General features: G+C 40.3%; 1 protein-coding gene and 1 pseudogene across 1 annotated transcript in view; one reads left to right on the plus strand and one right to left on the minus strand.

Moving 5' to 3' along the window:
- Positions 1-834: 834 nt before the first annotated feature.
- The window catches only part of NPHP1 (nephrocystin 1), a 77,034-nt gene continuing 62,679 nt past the window's right edge, over positions 835-15,189 (plus strand). The window contains exon 1 of the mRNA XM_058278083.2: positions 835-952. Within this exon, the coding sequence (XP_058134066.1) occupies positions 884-952 (69 nt within the window). The 5' untranslated portion in view covers positions 835-883. The remainder of the gene's footprint in view (positions 953-15,189) is intronic.
- LOC139436755 (serine/arginine-rich splicing factor 10 pseudogene) lies at positions 1,108-14,306 on the minus strand (annotated as a pseudogene).

A 15,189-nucleotide genomic window follows, 5' to 3' on the forward strand; every position in this document is an offset into this window, starting at 1 on the left:
CGTGAACGCAAATAGCCTCGTCACGGGATGGTGTGAGCACTCGCCATCACCACGTGCCGGTCTTCTGAGTGCGTGTTCTAGTTTTTAATCCGGGTAATGTTGCCTGGGGGTGTGTTCGGTGAGTGAAAATCCAGTCAGCTCGACACAATGGTTTGTGCACTTTCCTCTAATTATCAGTAAAAAGTACCAAAATAAAGAATAAAAGAAGGCAGTAAGGCCGGTGGAGTCGCCGGGGGCGCTGTGCTGGGGAGGATTCCGGTACCAGCGGGGGCTCGGATCAGCACTCCCGTTCAGGTCCCGTCCTAGCGTGGGGAAGGGGGGAACTGGCCTTGTAGGGCCCCCGGGGGAAGAGTTACAACTCCCCGAGGCCAGGAAGGCGGGGATCGTAGGGAGCATGGTGAATCCCTCACGGACTTGATGGGGGGGGCAGTCAGAACCCCCATCCTCGCAGAACGCAGGCCCCGGACTCAGGGCGGACGGCGGGCAGGGCCGCCAGGACCCGGACCTTCAGCAACGCCCCAGCCGGCACGTGAAAGGCGCCTGTGACGCGGCGCGAGCAGCAGAAGCACGGGCGCCGCGGCCTTCGAGAAGGGCCGCCTCAGCAGCCCCTACGACTGCTCGAGCACAACTGGGCCAGGAAATAACCGTCACAGGGCAGTCTCCTCGCTGAGCGTCGCGGGGACGCCCGCGCAGCAAGGGCCGTGCGGGCCGCGAGGCAGGGCTCCCCTTCCCGCCTCCCCGAGGCGCGCTCGACCCCGCGGGACGCGCAGGCGAGGCCGCCCCCCCGCGGGCGGGAGGGGCCCGCGCGCGGCGATGGCGTCACCGGCCGGCGCCGCCGCCGCGTTGCCCTGGCAACCGGCGTCCCTCGGCGCCGCGGCTAGAGATGCTGGCGAGGCGGCCCCGCGACCCGCTCCAGGCCGTGCAGCGCCGCAGCCGGGAGCTGAAGCAGCAGGTACGGCCGGGAGAGGGGCCCCGGGCGGGGCGGGACGGGGGCGCTGAGCGCTGCTCCCCCAAACCCACCCCCAGTAGCAAAGCGACCCCCACCCTGCCGCTCCCAACCGAGCCCCCACCCACAGGCCAAAGCTCCCGAAAATCGGTGCCGTCGACTCACAGCCCCACCTCCTCCCCGACCGCGCGCTGAGCCCCGCTCACGTCCAGGTCCAACTGCCCTCGACAGCGCCGTTTCCACCCCGCCCTGCGCCCGGCACCCCCCTCCTCCGTGCCCTTTCCTTGGAGACTTCTGCCGGGGAAGCCGCCTGTTCCCGCGCAGCACGTGTCAAGGAGAGGTCTTAGTGTGTCAGAAAAGCGCTGGGATCCGATACAGGAGCCACGGACAGGAACGAAATGAAATCCAAGAGACCTATGAACATGTGAGAAAGGTTAACTTCGAAGGTAACCAAAGAACTGCAAAGGGAATAAGATATCGCAACAGCTTTTAAAATCACTGTACTCACTGAGGGCTGGGGAATGAGTGATGAAGCAGCCACTTCCATATTCTTTTCCAGTATCTAAAGCATAGCATTTCTGGAAAGCAGTGTGACAAGATGTAGCAGATATTCATGCTCCTTGGCTTGGTGAATCCCTTTCTAGAAATCTACCATTTGTAAAACTTTTAAAAATTGGGACAGAGATTGATGTATAAAACTATTTCTCACGGTATTAATTATAATAGGAAAAAAACTGATGGAATTTAAATGATCAATAATGGTGGAATGGCTAAATAATGTATGATGGGATAGAATACAGTAGTTTAAAAAAATTTTTTTGAAGTATATCACTCACATAAACATACATAAACAATAAGTGTATAGTAATAGTTGTGAACTTACAAAGCAAACGTGCAAAACATCACACAGGAGTAAACAACCCTCCACCAACGTCTTGCATTGTCGTGAGACAGTCGTTACAAATTATGAAAGAATATTGTCAAAATCTTAGTACTAATTATAGTCCTTATCTTATATTTGGTGTATTTTTCCCCAAACCCACCCTATTATTATTTTTTAAATATATTTTTTATGACAGAAGTTGTAAACTTACAAAACATTCATGCACATGTGCAGAATTCCCAAACAACACTCCTCTATCAACACACCCCCCTGTCGTGGAAGATTTACAGCCTATAAGATAATATCATCTGATTGTGCCAAATGTATACTATGGATATGGTAACACATTTTCCATACTGCCCCACTATCAACATAGTACATCTTTGGCATAGATGCAAGAATATTACATTATTACTGCTAACCACAGTCCATAGGTCACTCCAGTTGTATTTTTCCCATGCTTCTCCACATTCCTACCACCCTACAATAGTGATGTACATTTGTTTTAGCAAATAAAGGACTTGCATCGGTACCATCAACCACAATTCTCACCCACTGCTTGCTTTACTGTGCTATTCAGTTCCTAGATTATTCTCTAGCATTCTGTTCATTGGCATTTACATCCCTAGACTACCATTTTCAGCCACATCCCCATTTATAAACTAGCTGTTACTCACTGTGTGTTACCATCCACTTTATACATTTCCACACTTTTGCAGTAAAGTTAATTAAAACTTCTACATACATTAAACGTCTGTAGTTCATCTCAGTCCTCCTCTTATCTCCTTTAAGAATCTACCACTTCCCACCAGGTCTTGAAGATATTTCCTACATTTTCTTCTAGATGCTTGATCATTCTTGCTTTTGTATTTAGGTTTTTTATCGATTTTGAATTAATTTCTGGATAAGGTGTGAGATAGGGGTCCTCTTTCCTTCTTTTGCCTATGGATATCCAGTTCTCTCAGCACCATTTGTTGAATAGAATATCCTGCCTGAGCTGGGTGGGTTTGACAGGCTAGTCAAAAATCACTTGACAATACATGTGGGGGTCTGTTTCTGAACCATCATTTTGGTTCCATTGGTCTTTGTGTCTATCTTTATGCCAGTACCATGTGGTTTTTCACCACTATAGCTAGGGAATATGATTTGAAGTCCAGAAGTGAGAGTCCTCCAACTTTTCTTTTCCTTTTTAAGATGTTTCTGGCTGTTCAGGACCCCTTAGCCTTCCAAATAAATTTGATAATCATGTTTTCAATTTGAAAAAAAAATGCTGGTGGAATTTTTATTGGGATTGCATTGAACCTGTATATCAGTTTGAGTATAACTGACATCTTAATGATATTTATTCTTCTAATCCGTGAACATGGAATGTTCTTCCAGTTATTTAGGCCTTTTTTAAAATTTCTTTTAACATTGAGTTGTAGTTTTCTGGGGAAAAAAACATCATTGGTTAAGTTTATTCCTGAATATTTGGGTTTTATCTGTCATATTTTATTTTCACCACTCTTGACTTTTTAGTTACTTTTGTTGTTATCTTCTTCATTTCAAGACTTTCTTCCAGGCCTCTTTCTCCTGTCTTTTCTTTTCAGGCTGTAGGACATCCTTTAGTATATCCTGAAAATCTGGTCTCTTGGTTAGAAATTCTCTCAGTTTCTGTTTATTTGTGAACATTCTAAACTCACCCTCATTTTTGAAAGACAGTCTTGCTGGATATAAGATTCTTGGCTGGAAGTTTTTCTCCTTAAATATATCATACCACTGTCTTCTTGCCTCCATGGTTTCTGGTAAGAAATCAGCACTTAATCTTATTGGGTATCCCTTATATGTGACGCATTGCGTTTCTCTTGCTGCTCTCAGAATTCCCTTTGTCTTTGGCATTTGGTATGTCTCTGATTAGTATGAAGTCCGTCTCAGAGTTCGTCTATTCGGATTTTTCAGATGGGAGTATGTTGTGCTTCTTGGACATGGATCTCAATGTCCTTCAATAGGGTTGGGAAATTTTCTACCATTACTTCTTCAGATATTCCTTCTGTCCCTTCTCCCTTTTCTTCTCCTTCTGGGACACCCATGAAGCATATGTTTGCATGCCTTTTACTGTCGTTTTGTTCCCTGAGACCTTGTTCAATTTTTTCCATTCTTTTCTTCATCGGTTATTTTGTATGTTCACTTTTGGAGGCCATTTCTTCAGGATCACCAATCCTGCCTCCTGGAATCTGCTATTATATGATTCCAGTTTGTTCTTTTTTTTAAATTTCATTTATTGTGCCTTTCATTCCCATAAGATCTGCTGTTTTTCTATTATGCTTTCAATTCTTCTTTGTACTCATCCAGTGTCTTCTTAATATCCTTAATCTCTTTAGCCATCCCATTGACTTTATTAAGGAGATTTGTTTGGACATCTATGATTAGTTGTCTCAACTCCTTTATGTCATCTGGAGGCTTATCTTTTTCCTTTAACTGGGCCATAGCTTCCTGTTTCTTGGTGTGTATTATAATCTTCTGTTGGTGTCTTGGCATCTGGCTTACTAGAGTATTCTGGGTGCAGTTTTTCTCTTTAGTTTAGGACTTCCTGCCCTTTCTCTCTTGCTGGTTGTGCAGTAGGATCCAAGGATGTAGTTGGTGCTGTAAGCTGTGGCGGCTCAAGCTGCACTCATTGCCCCAGGGACTGACGAAGCTTCTCCCAACTTTCTCCTTTGCCTGGGATAGAGACAGAGCCACAGCTGTATGGAATAATCCAAGTTGTGCAGGCCTAGACTGTCAATGTCCAGAGAGACTGATGAAGCTTCAGGCTGCTTTCTCCCTTGCTGGGGTGTGGATGGAGCTGCAGGTGTGGGCAGCAATCTATGCAGTACGAGTCCAAGATGACTGCAGTTGCCCCGGTAGACTTCTGATTTTTCAGTCTGTGCCAGCCAAATGTACCTGCAGTTACCACCAGCCTCCTCCCTGCCAGAGGTAGGGCTGAACCCTAGCCTAGGGAGGCAGCCTGAACTGGGAGAAAGAAACTATCTCTACTGTCCCTGTGATTTTTCAGTCAGCCCGGCTTCCCTTCATGCTGGGAGCAGAGTCGAAATGGTGGCTACTGGTCTCTTTCCAACTTGGACAGGTTCAAACTTTAGCTGTTCTTAGGGTTATACTTTAGCCCAATGCATTTACTAATCAGTAGCTGAAATCTTCTCTTTCTCCCCAGTTTTTGGGAAATGGAGCATCCAATACCAGCCAAAGAATAGCTCCTGGGGCGGCTTGCACTGGCAAAGTAGGATGATCACCATCTTCCCTGGCGTGGCCTGTATGTTCCTGGAGAGGCTGGCGTAGGTCCCCGCAGCTTCCTCCCTGCTGCAGGTGGCACTGGGTCTAGGCTAGAGCCGCCATCTGATCTAGATGGAAAGAAGCCAGTCCCTACCAGCGCTGTGATTCTCAGTCCACCCTGCTTCCCCTCATGCCAGGTGCAGAGTTAAAATGGTGGCTACTGGCCTCTTTCTGACTTGGACAGATTCAAACTTTAGCTGTTCTTAGGATTATACTTTAGCCCACCGAATTTACTAATCAGTAGCTGAAGTCGGTGTCCAACTGTCTCTTCCTCTCCTGTTTTTGGGAAGTCGAGCTTCCAATTCCAGCTGTGGAACAGCTCCCGAGGCAGCTTGTGCCTCCAATGGAGGATGGGCACTGGCCCCCATGGTATGGAGCCTCTACTTACGAATCTTCTCTGAGATGGGCATCTCCTCCTTCCATTCTTTCACAGATGTTGTAGATTCTCTTCTGGTCTCCCGGAGCCTTCAAACAGGTGCTTCAGCTAGGTCTGTGTGTTTACTAACTGCCTTGTAGCAGGAGCTGACTCTAGGAGTGCCTTACTCTGCTGCCATCTTGCTGGTTGGTTGCTTGCAATAAAATTTTGATAACAAAGACTTTTAATCTTTTGGGGAACTTTGGATAAATGTCAAATTAGAAAAACAATATAAAATTGAATAATAGTAGTGCCATAAAATTCTTTCCATATCCATAGTATGCATAGAAAAAAGAAGGAAACGTGCCAAAATGCTATCCCTTTGTGGTAGAATGCTATTTTCTTTTTGATATTTTAAAAATTCTGAACACCAAATATATATTACTTCAAAAAATTAGGAAAATGCAGTGTAATTAATGGATTGTTCATTTATTTTCTGAAATTATTATTTCACTTTACTACTTTTCCTTTTATTTATTTCACCCATTAGCAAATATTGTTTTCACTAAATAAAATTATTTTATAATCTTTGACAAGCCAGGGATTACTTTTATTTTACCCAGTTTTGGACTCTTGCTTTAGAAGTACTAAAGATTTGCAGGACAAATATTTCTTAAGTGACTCCGTATTTGATAGTGGCACAACAAAAGCAAAATACTCTTCAGTTAGAAACTAAAATAAAACTTGATGGGGCATTGACTTATGCTGAGCTCTAGCTAAACTCTTTTTTTTTTTTAATAGGCGGTACCGGGTATTGAACCTGGGACCTCATACATGCGAAGCAGGCGCTCAACCGCTGAGCTACACCCGCTCTTCTTGGATAGACTCTTAATATGGTTCTGTACCTAATTTTTGTGGTTGGTTGTTTTTAGGGGGTACTGGGATCTGAAACATGGGAAACAGGTGCTCAACCACTTTAGCTACATCCATTTCCCCGTAATTTTAAACTTAGTGGGACATTAGGAGAACCTGAAAAAGATTTAGATAAAACAAAAATGAAACTAAACAATTACAGCCTTGAGAATCAGCTCAGCAGCACTTTGATACCTTGGAAGTACCTCTTGGACAGTGTTAGCTAGTTCTTCCCTCTCCTTACAGAGGACACTTGAAGCAAAAAAGGAACAGATTGCCAACCCTTTGTCCATGAGGCATGTGAAAAAGAAGTCACCTGGGTCATGTTCATAGTCAGTGGCTCTATCCTTGGGTGTGTGCATTTTGTAAATAACACTCAGGATGTCAAATAGCTTGCAGAGTATAGAAGCTAATATTCAAAATTTTATTGTATTAATATATATGTATAACATAGTTTCCCATCATAACCATTTTTTAAAAAAATTTATTTATTTCTCCCCACCACCTCGTTGTTTGCTCTCGCTCTCTGCTCTCTGTGTCTGCTCATTGTGTGTTCTCTATGTCTGCTTGTATTTTTTTAGGAGGCACTGGGAACTGAACCCAGACTTCCATGTGGGAGACAGGCACCCAACTGCTTGAGCCACATCCACGCCCTCATCTTAACTTTTTTTTTTTAAGATTTTAAAAGTTTGTCACCCTCCCCCCCCATTGTCTGCTCTCTGTGTCCACTTGCTGTATGTTCTTCTGTATCTCCTTATCTTCTCTTTAGGTGGCACTGGGAACTAATCCCAGTATCTTCCGGAGTAGGAGAGACGTACGTCACCTCAGCTGCCTGGTCTGCTGCACCCCTTATTGTCTCTTTCTAGGTCTCTTTCTGTTGCATCATCTTGCTGTGCCAGCTCTCCCCTCCGGCCAGCTTGCCTCTCAGGCCAGCTTGTCGTGTAGGCCAGCCGTCCTGCATGGGCCAGCACTCCACTCAGGCCAGCACTCTGCTCGGGCCAGCTCTCCATGTGGGCCAGCTCTCTGCTTGGGCCAACTTGCCATGCAGGCCAGCTTGCCTTCACCAGGAGGCACTGGGAATCAAACCCTGGACCTCCCATATGGTAGATGGAGGCCCATTCGCTTGAGCCACATCCACTTCCCAACTATTTTTAATTTACAATTCAGTGGTATTAATTACATTCACAATGTTGTACTACCATCACTCTTTCCATTACCAAAACATCTTCATCACCGGAAACAGAAACTGTATCTATTAAGCAGTAATTCCCCATCTACCTTCTCCTAGCCTAACCTCTGGTAACCTCTAATCTCCTTTCTGTCTCTGAGTTTTCTTATTGTAGACATTTCATGTAAGTGGAATTATGTAATATTTGTCCTTTTGTATCTGGCTTATTTCACTCAGCATAATATTTTCAGCATTCATCCATATTGTAACATGTATCAGAACTTCATTACATTTTTTAGCTGAATAATACTCCATTGCATGACTATACCATATTTTGTTTATCCATTCGTTTGTTGATGGATACTTGGTTTGTTTTTAGCTTTTGGCTAATGGTGAATAATGCTGCTCTAAATATTGGTGTAAAAGTATCTGTTTGGGTCCTTGCTTTCAGTTCTTTGGGGTGTATACCTAAAAATGGAATTACGAGGTCATATGGTAATTCTATAGTTACGTTACTGAGGAAGTGCCAAAGTGTTTTCCACAGCAGCAGCACCATTTACCTTCCCACCAACCGTGTGTTGATCCCAGTTCTCCACATCCTCATCAACACTTGTTATTGTCTGATATTTTGATAATACCCATTCTATTAGGTGTGAAGTAGTGTCTCATTCTGATTTTGATTTGCTTTTCCCTAAAGACTAACAATAGTCAGTATGTTTTCTTGAACTATTGGCCATTCCTTTAAAGAAATGTCTATTGAAGTCCTATGCCCATTTATTTAATTGGGCTATTTTTGTTGTTATGTTGAGTTGTAGTAGTTCCTTATGTATTCTGGATTTTAAAACCTTATCATATGATTTGCAACTATTTCCTTCTATTCTATAAGTAGTCTTTTCACTTTTTATGATAATGTCCTTTGATACACCAAAGTTTTTATCTTTGATGTAGTGTAATTATCCATTTTTTCTTTTCTTTTCTTTTTTTTTTTTGGTGCTTGTGATGTTGTATCTAAGAATCCATGTGAAATCCAAGATTTTGAAGAATTTCCCATATATTTTCTCCTGAAATTTATGACTTTAGCTTTTTCATTTAGGTCCTTGATCCATTTTGAGTTAATTTTCATAAATGGTGTGAGGTAGGGATTCATCTTCATTTTTTAATATGTGCGTATCCTGTTTCCCCAGCACCATTTGGTCAAGAAACTATTTTTTCTCCTATCGAATGTACTTGGCACCATTGTCAGAATTTAGCAGTTGGCCATAGCTGTATGAGTTTATTTTTGGTATCTCAGTTATATTTTATATGTGTGTCCTTTTTCCAATACCATACTGTTGTGATCACTATAACTTCATAGTAAGTTTTGAAATAGGGAAATGTGAGGCATCCACCTTTGTTCTTCTTTTGCAAGATTAATCTGGCTGTTCAGGGCCCCTTGTGGTTCCATATGAATTTGAGGATCATCTTTTCCATTTCTGCAAAAAGACGGCTGGAATTTTGATAGGGATTTTACTGTGTCTATAGATTGTTTGGGGGAATATTGACAATTTAACAATATTATGTTTTCCAATCCATGAGCACAGGAAATCTCCCCATTTATATAGGTCTTCTTTCCTTTCTTTTAGCAGTGTTTTATAATTTTCAGTGTTTGTCTTACACCTCCTTTGTTGAAAGTATTTTTAGAATTTTATTGTTTTAGATGCTATTGTAAATGGAATTGTTTTCTTGATTTCCTTTTTGGAGTCTTCCTTGTGGTGTATAGAAACACGACTGATTTTTCTGTGTTGATCTTGTATCCTGTAACTTTTTGGTGAATTTGCTTATTTTCTCTAGGGAAACAGAATCAATGAGGGATATCTGTCAATAGTAAGACATTTATCAGTCTCTCATGCAGCCATGGGGATGCACAAGTCCAGGTTCCGTAGGCAGACTGCAACCAGGAGCTGCGATGAAAGTCCAGTGAAGGTTCTTGACAAGTTCTGGGAGATGATGGTTGTCCAAAGACGATCTGGGAAACTCTCACTCAATGCTGGAATCACTGCCCCTTTTAAGGCATTCAACTGATTGGGTTAAGCGTCACTCATTGCTAATGGCAATCTCCCTGATTGATGTAATTATAACCAGCTATCTATGATTTACCACTGCAGTAAAGTCAATGGTGACTAAAGTCCATAAATGCCCTTGTATTACAGTTAGTCCAGTGCTTGCTTAACCAAACAACTGGGCACAATTACCTGGCCAAGTTGACACAATAATCTAACCATCACATTGGCTATAATAGTTTTCTTGTGGATTCTTTTGGATTTTCTATATATGGGATCATGCCATCCGCAAATAGAGATAGTTTTATTTCTTCCTTTTCAATTTGAATGCCTTTTTTGGTCCCTTGCCTAATTGCTCTGGCTAGAACTTGTAGTACAATATTGGACTGCAGTGGTGAAAGTGGGCATTTTTGTCTTGTTACTGATCTTTGGGGGAGAACTTTCAGGCATTCATCACTGAATATGATGGGCTTTTTCGTAAATGTTTTTTCTCATGTTGAGGAAGTTCCCTTCTATTTCTAGCTTTCTGAGCAGTTTTATCATGAAAGAATGTTGGGTTTAGTCAAATGCCCTTTCTATGTCAGTGAAGATGGTGTTTTTTGTTTTGTTTTGTTTTTGCCTTCTGTTAATGTGGTTTATTACATTGTTTGACTTTCTTATGTTGAACCACCCTTGCATACCTGAGATAATTCTCACTTGATCATGGTGAATGCTTTTTTAAATATGTGTTTGATTTTGTTTGACAGTATTTTGTTGAGGATTTTTACATCTATTTTTGTAGGGAAATTGGTCTATAGGTTTCTTTTCTTATGATGTCTTTATCTCACTTTCATCAGGGTAATGCTGGCCCCATGAAAAGAATTGGGAAATGTTCCTAACTATTTATTTATTTATTCGAAGAGTTTGAGAAGGATTACTATTAATTCTTCTTGGAACATTTGGTAAAATTCACCAGTGAAGCCACCTGGTCCTGGACTTTTCTTTGTTGGGAGGTTTTTGATTAATGATTCAATCTCTTACTTGTTATAGGTCTGTTGAGATACTCTATTTCTTTTTTAGTCAATTTAGGTAATTTTTGTGTTTCTAGGAATTTATTTCATCTAAATTATTTAATTTATTGGTGTATAATTGCTTATGATATTCTCTTATGTTCCTTTTTATTTCTATAATATCATTAGTAATTTCCCTGCTTTCATTTTTCTTTTCTGATTTTAGTTATTTGCATTGCTTGCATTATATCTCCTTTTTTTCCTTCAGTGTAACTAAAGGTTTGTCAATTTTATTGGTCTTTTCAAAGAACCAATTTTTGTTTTTGCCAATTCTCCCTATTTAAAAAAAAATTCTCTATTTCTCTGCTCTCATTTTGGTTATTTTCTTCCTTCTGCTCAGTTTAGGTTTAGTTTGCTCTTTTCTTTCCATTTCCTGAAGATGTGAAGTTAGTTAATTGTGTGTTGTCGTTTTTTTATTGAGTTTCGCTTTATTACATTTGCATATCTTGCATTTTTTACAAATTGAAGGTTTGTGGCAACCCTGTACTGAGCAAGTCTGTTGGTCTAATTGTGTTTGTGTTTTCATTCTCTGCTAAGAATTTTCTAATTTCCCTTGTGATTTCTTCTTTGACCCATTGTTTTCTCTTTTGTGACTGATTTCTAGCTTCGTACCACTGTGGTTGGAGAAGATGCTTTGTATGATTTCAATATTTTTAAAATTCATTGAGACTTGTCTTGTAACCCAACATGTGGTATATCCTGGAAATGTGCACTTGAGAAGGACATGTATTCTGCTGTTATTTGATGAAGTGTTCTATATATGTCTGTTAGAACTAGTTGGTTTATAGTATTGTTCAATTCCTCTCTTTTCTTATTGATCTTCTATTTGGGTGTTTGTAGCAGTTTGACATAGTTAGGAATTCCAAAAATAAATATTGGCTTATGTTTGTAATCTGGTCTGTACTAGGCATGATTAATATATCATTAGGGCTTTGATAGGGCCATGTCAGTAGTCCCCACCAAGAGATGGGAACTCACAGATAAAAGGCATGGCAAAGGACAGAGTTGAGGGTTTTATGTTGGAGTTTTGATGTTGGAGTTTTATGCTGAAGCCTTACGCTGGAGCCCCAGGAAGTAAGTACACAGGGGAAAGGGAAGCCAGTCCCAGAAAGAGAGGAACCTTGAGCCCAGGAAGAAGCAAACCCTGGGAAGAGAGGAACCTTGAACCCAGAGAGTAGCAATACCCTGGAAGAGAGGCCCAGGAAGCCTGAACCCTCACAGACATCGGCAGCCATCTTGCTCCAACATGTGAAAATAGACTTTGGTGAGGAAAGTGACTTATGCTTTATGGCCTGGTATCTGTAAGCTCCTACCCCAAATAAATACCCTTTATAAAAAACCAAGCAATTTCTGGTATTTTGCATCAGCACCCCTTTGGCTGAGTAATACAGATGTTCTAGCCATTATTGAAACTGGTGTATTGAAATCTACTATTATTGTAGAACTATCTATTTCTCCCTTCAGTTCTGCCAATATTTCCTTCATATATTTTGGGGACCAATTGCTAGGTACATATTTGTTTTATAATTGTTATATATTCTTGATGAATTGCCTCTTTTATCAATATATGATGTCCTTCTTTGTGCCTTGAAACAGATTTTGACTTAATGTGTATTTTTGTCTGTTACCAGTGTAGCCACCTTAGCTCTCTTTTTGTAACTATTTATATGGAATATTTTTTCCATCCTTTCACTTTCAACTTATTCATGTTTTTTGATCTAAGGTGACTCTCTTGTACACAGCTTATTTTTGTATCTTGGCTTTTTTCCCCCCTTCATTTGTTTTTATTATATTCTGTTTGCTTAATTTATAGCAAGCAGAAAATAAGCTGGGTCTTGTTTTGATCCAAACGTTGATGTTTTAAAGGTTGTAAACAATATTTATTAAAAAGAACATATAAAAATACCTTTTTTAAAGCTTCTATAAGAAAGGAAAGATGAAGTTTAACCCCACAACTTTCCTCTTGCCAGAACTACAAACTACTGCTACAGTTTTAAATAGACTTTTTGTTGTTTAACATACAGCCAGGAAAATTTTAAGACTTGAAAGAAATGTGCGTGCCAATGAGCGCACAGCAGAACATGAACATTGGCTGCAAACAATGAAGAAATGAGTTAGAAACACTATCAAATACACAAAAATGCTGGAGTCAAGCCTTTAAAGATAGTCCACAAACAGTATTTTAAAACCATCTTTTGTTCTTTACCAGAAGCCTCAATTACTAAACCCAAAAATGAAAAAAGTGATTCTCTAAAAGGAATTGTTTTCCCACAGTATTTCTTACTTACGTCTGCAAGAGAGCAGTCTGACTTTAGAGATGCTAGCTTTTATTTTGCAATGAGATTAGACATGTCACTTTTATTGCCCCCAAAACCATCTTTCAGAGAAATAATAGAAGTGATAAATGGTTAAAGGTATTATTTCCTCATTTTTAGCCAGGTATTGCCAAGTTCAATAATACACTCATTACCAAGTGTGGTACACTGATAAGCATCGAAAAGCTCAAGAGATGTGACTTGCTTAAAATTGACTAATCCTTTCCTCCACGTTATTTAAAATTTCATGACACCATTAATATTAAACAAATTGTACACTTAAGAGTGGCTTCTCAATAGCATATCTTTTTTTTAAGGCGGTACAGGGGAGTGAATCCAGGACCTTGTACATGGGAAGCAGGCACTCAACGACTGAGCTGTGCCCATTCCCCTCAACAGCATATCATTTTAATTATAATCATTGCCTAGTACAGGGAAAACTGTTTTTTTTTTTTAGCATCATTGCAACATTGTGTTCCTGATAACTTAAGTAAAGGAAAACTATGAATAAATGAATGATACATGCCTGAAAATATAATGGTTTGAACTATTAGTAGCCACTTAGGACTAGTCCAAGACCTTGCTCTACATTTTGACCTAGGCCTATACTGTGATCCTGACTTAAGTTAGATCTACATGGTTCTTTTTCTCTTATTCCCTTTCACATCTTGAGCCAGACTTATGTGCTGTAGATTTGGTTTAGAGATATCTCTAGTTTTGGTGTGAGATGCAGATCTAGAATGTGATTCAGCCTTCATTTCTTTCTTGGACTGGGACTTGGACCATGATTTTGAATTGGACTTAGATCTTGAAAAAGATCAATTTTGGTGTTTGAATCTATCATTGTTGGGATGGCTTCTGCTACACTGTGATCTTCCAGTTGGTCTACCATTTCTAAGATCTTCTATGGTTGTAATCAAGAGTGACTTCTTGATCTCCTCTCTCCATAACTTTGGCTTCTAGAACATCTATAGCTTTTATAATAATCACAGTGTGAAGAACTGTATACATAGAGGAAAGCCCTTCCTTGACTTTCATCTGATTTCATGTCTTCTGATCCCCCTTTGCAAACTATATTTCAATTTGACATCCACAAATACATTTTCTTTCCAAATTATATAATACATCTTTGGCATCATGAACATCCTCAATTTGAACATAAGCAAATCCTCTTGGGTGATGTGTAGATATCAAGTGGTACATACACATAAGCTATAGGACTGTAATGACCAAATTTGTGACATAAATCTTCAGACCTGGTGTCATTGGTCACATTCCTCACAACAGACATGTTGGGGAGTACAGATGGCAGGACATGGTGGTGGCGGGACATGGTGGTGGCGGGACATGGTGGTGACGGGACATGGTGGTGGCGGGACATGGTGGTGGCAGGACATGGTGGTGGCGGGACATGGTGGTGGCGGGACATGGTGGTGGTGTAGAATCTTGGCCAAGGAAATAATGGGCTTCGCAAACCATCTGTGACTCATACACGCAGCCAAAAGTTTCCGCTATGGCAACTGCCTTGTATTTTGGCTTTTTAATCCATTCTGTCAGTCTGCCTTTTGATTGGAGAGTAATCTATATACATTTAAAATAACTACTGATAGTGCAGGACTTAATTTCAGCCATTTTGCTATTAGTTATTTTATGTATTATACTTTTTTTTTGTTCCTTATTTCCTCCATTACTCCCTTCTTTTGTGTTTATTTGATCTTTTTTTAGGGAATCATTTTGATTCCCTTCACATTTCCTTTTCTATATATATATTTAAGGTATTTTCTTTATAGTTACCGTGAGGGTTACATTTTATATCAGAAATCTCTAAAATCTATTTTGAATTGATGCAAACTTAACTATTGAAATAGCATGCACTATCTCTGCTCTTATACCTCTCTGCCCCCACTTTATGCTGTTCTTGTCACAAATTACATCTTTATATGTTGTGTATAGATTTATGATTTTTTATGTATTTGTGTTTTAGATTTTGTAAAAAATAAAAGGTGGAATTACAAATAATAACATAATACTGGCACTTATATTTACCCATGTAAACTTTATTGTGGATCTTAATTTCTTCATGTGGCTTCAGGTTACTGTCTGGTATCCTATTCTTTCATCCAGAAAGACTCTGTTTAGCATTTCTTGTAGGGCATGTCTAGTGGTAATGAACTTTCTCAGTTATTGTTTATCTTGAAATGACTTTTGAAGGACAA

The sequence above is a fragment of the Dasypus novemcinctus genome, chromosome 17, assembly GCF_030445035.2.
Source record: "Dasypus novemcinctus isolate mDasNov1 chromosome 17, mDasNov1.1.hap2, whole genome shotgun sequence".
NCBI classification, from domain to species: Eukaryota; Metazoa; Chordata; class Mammalia; order Cingulata; family Dasypodidae; genus Dasypus; species Dasypus novemcinctus.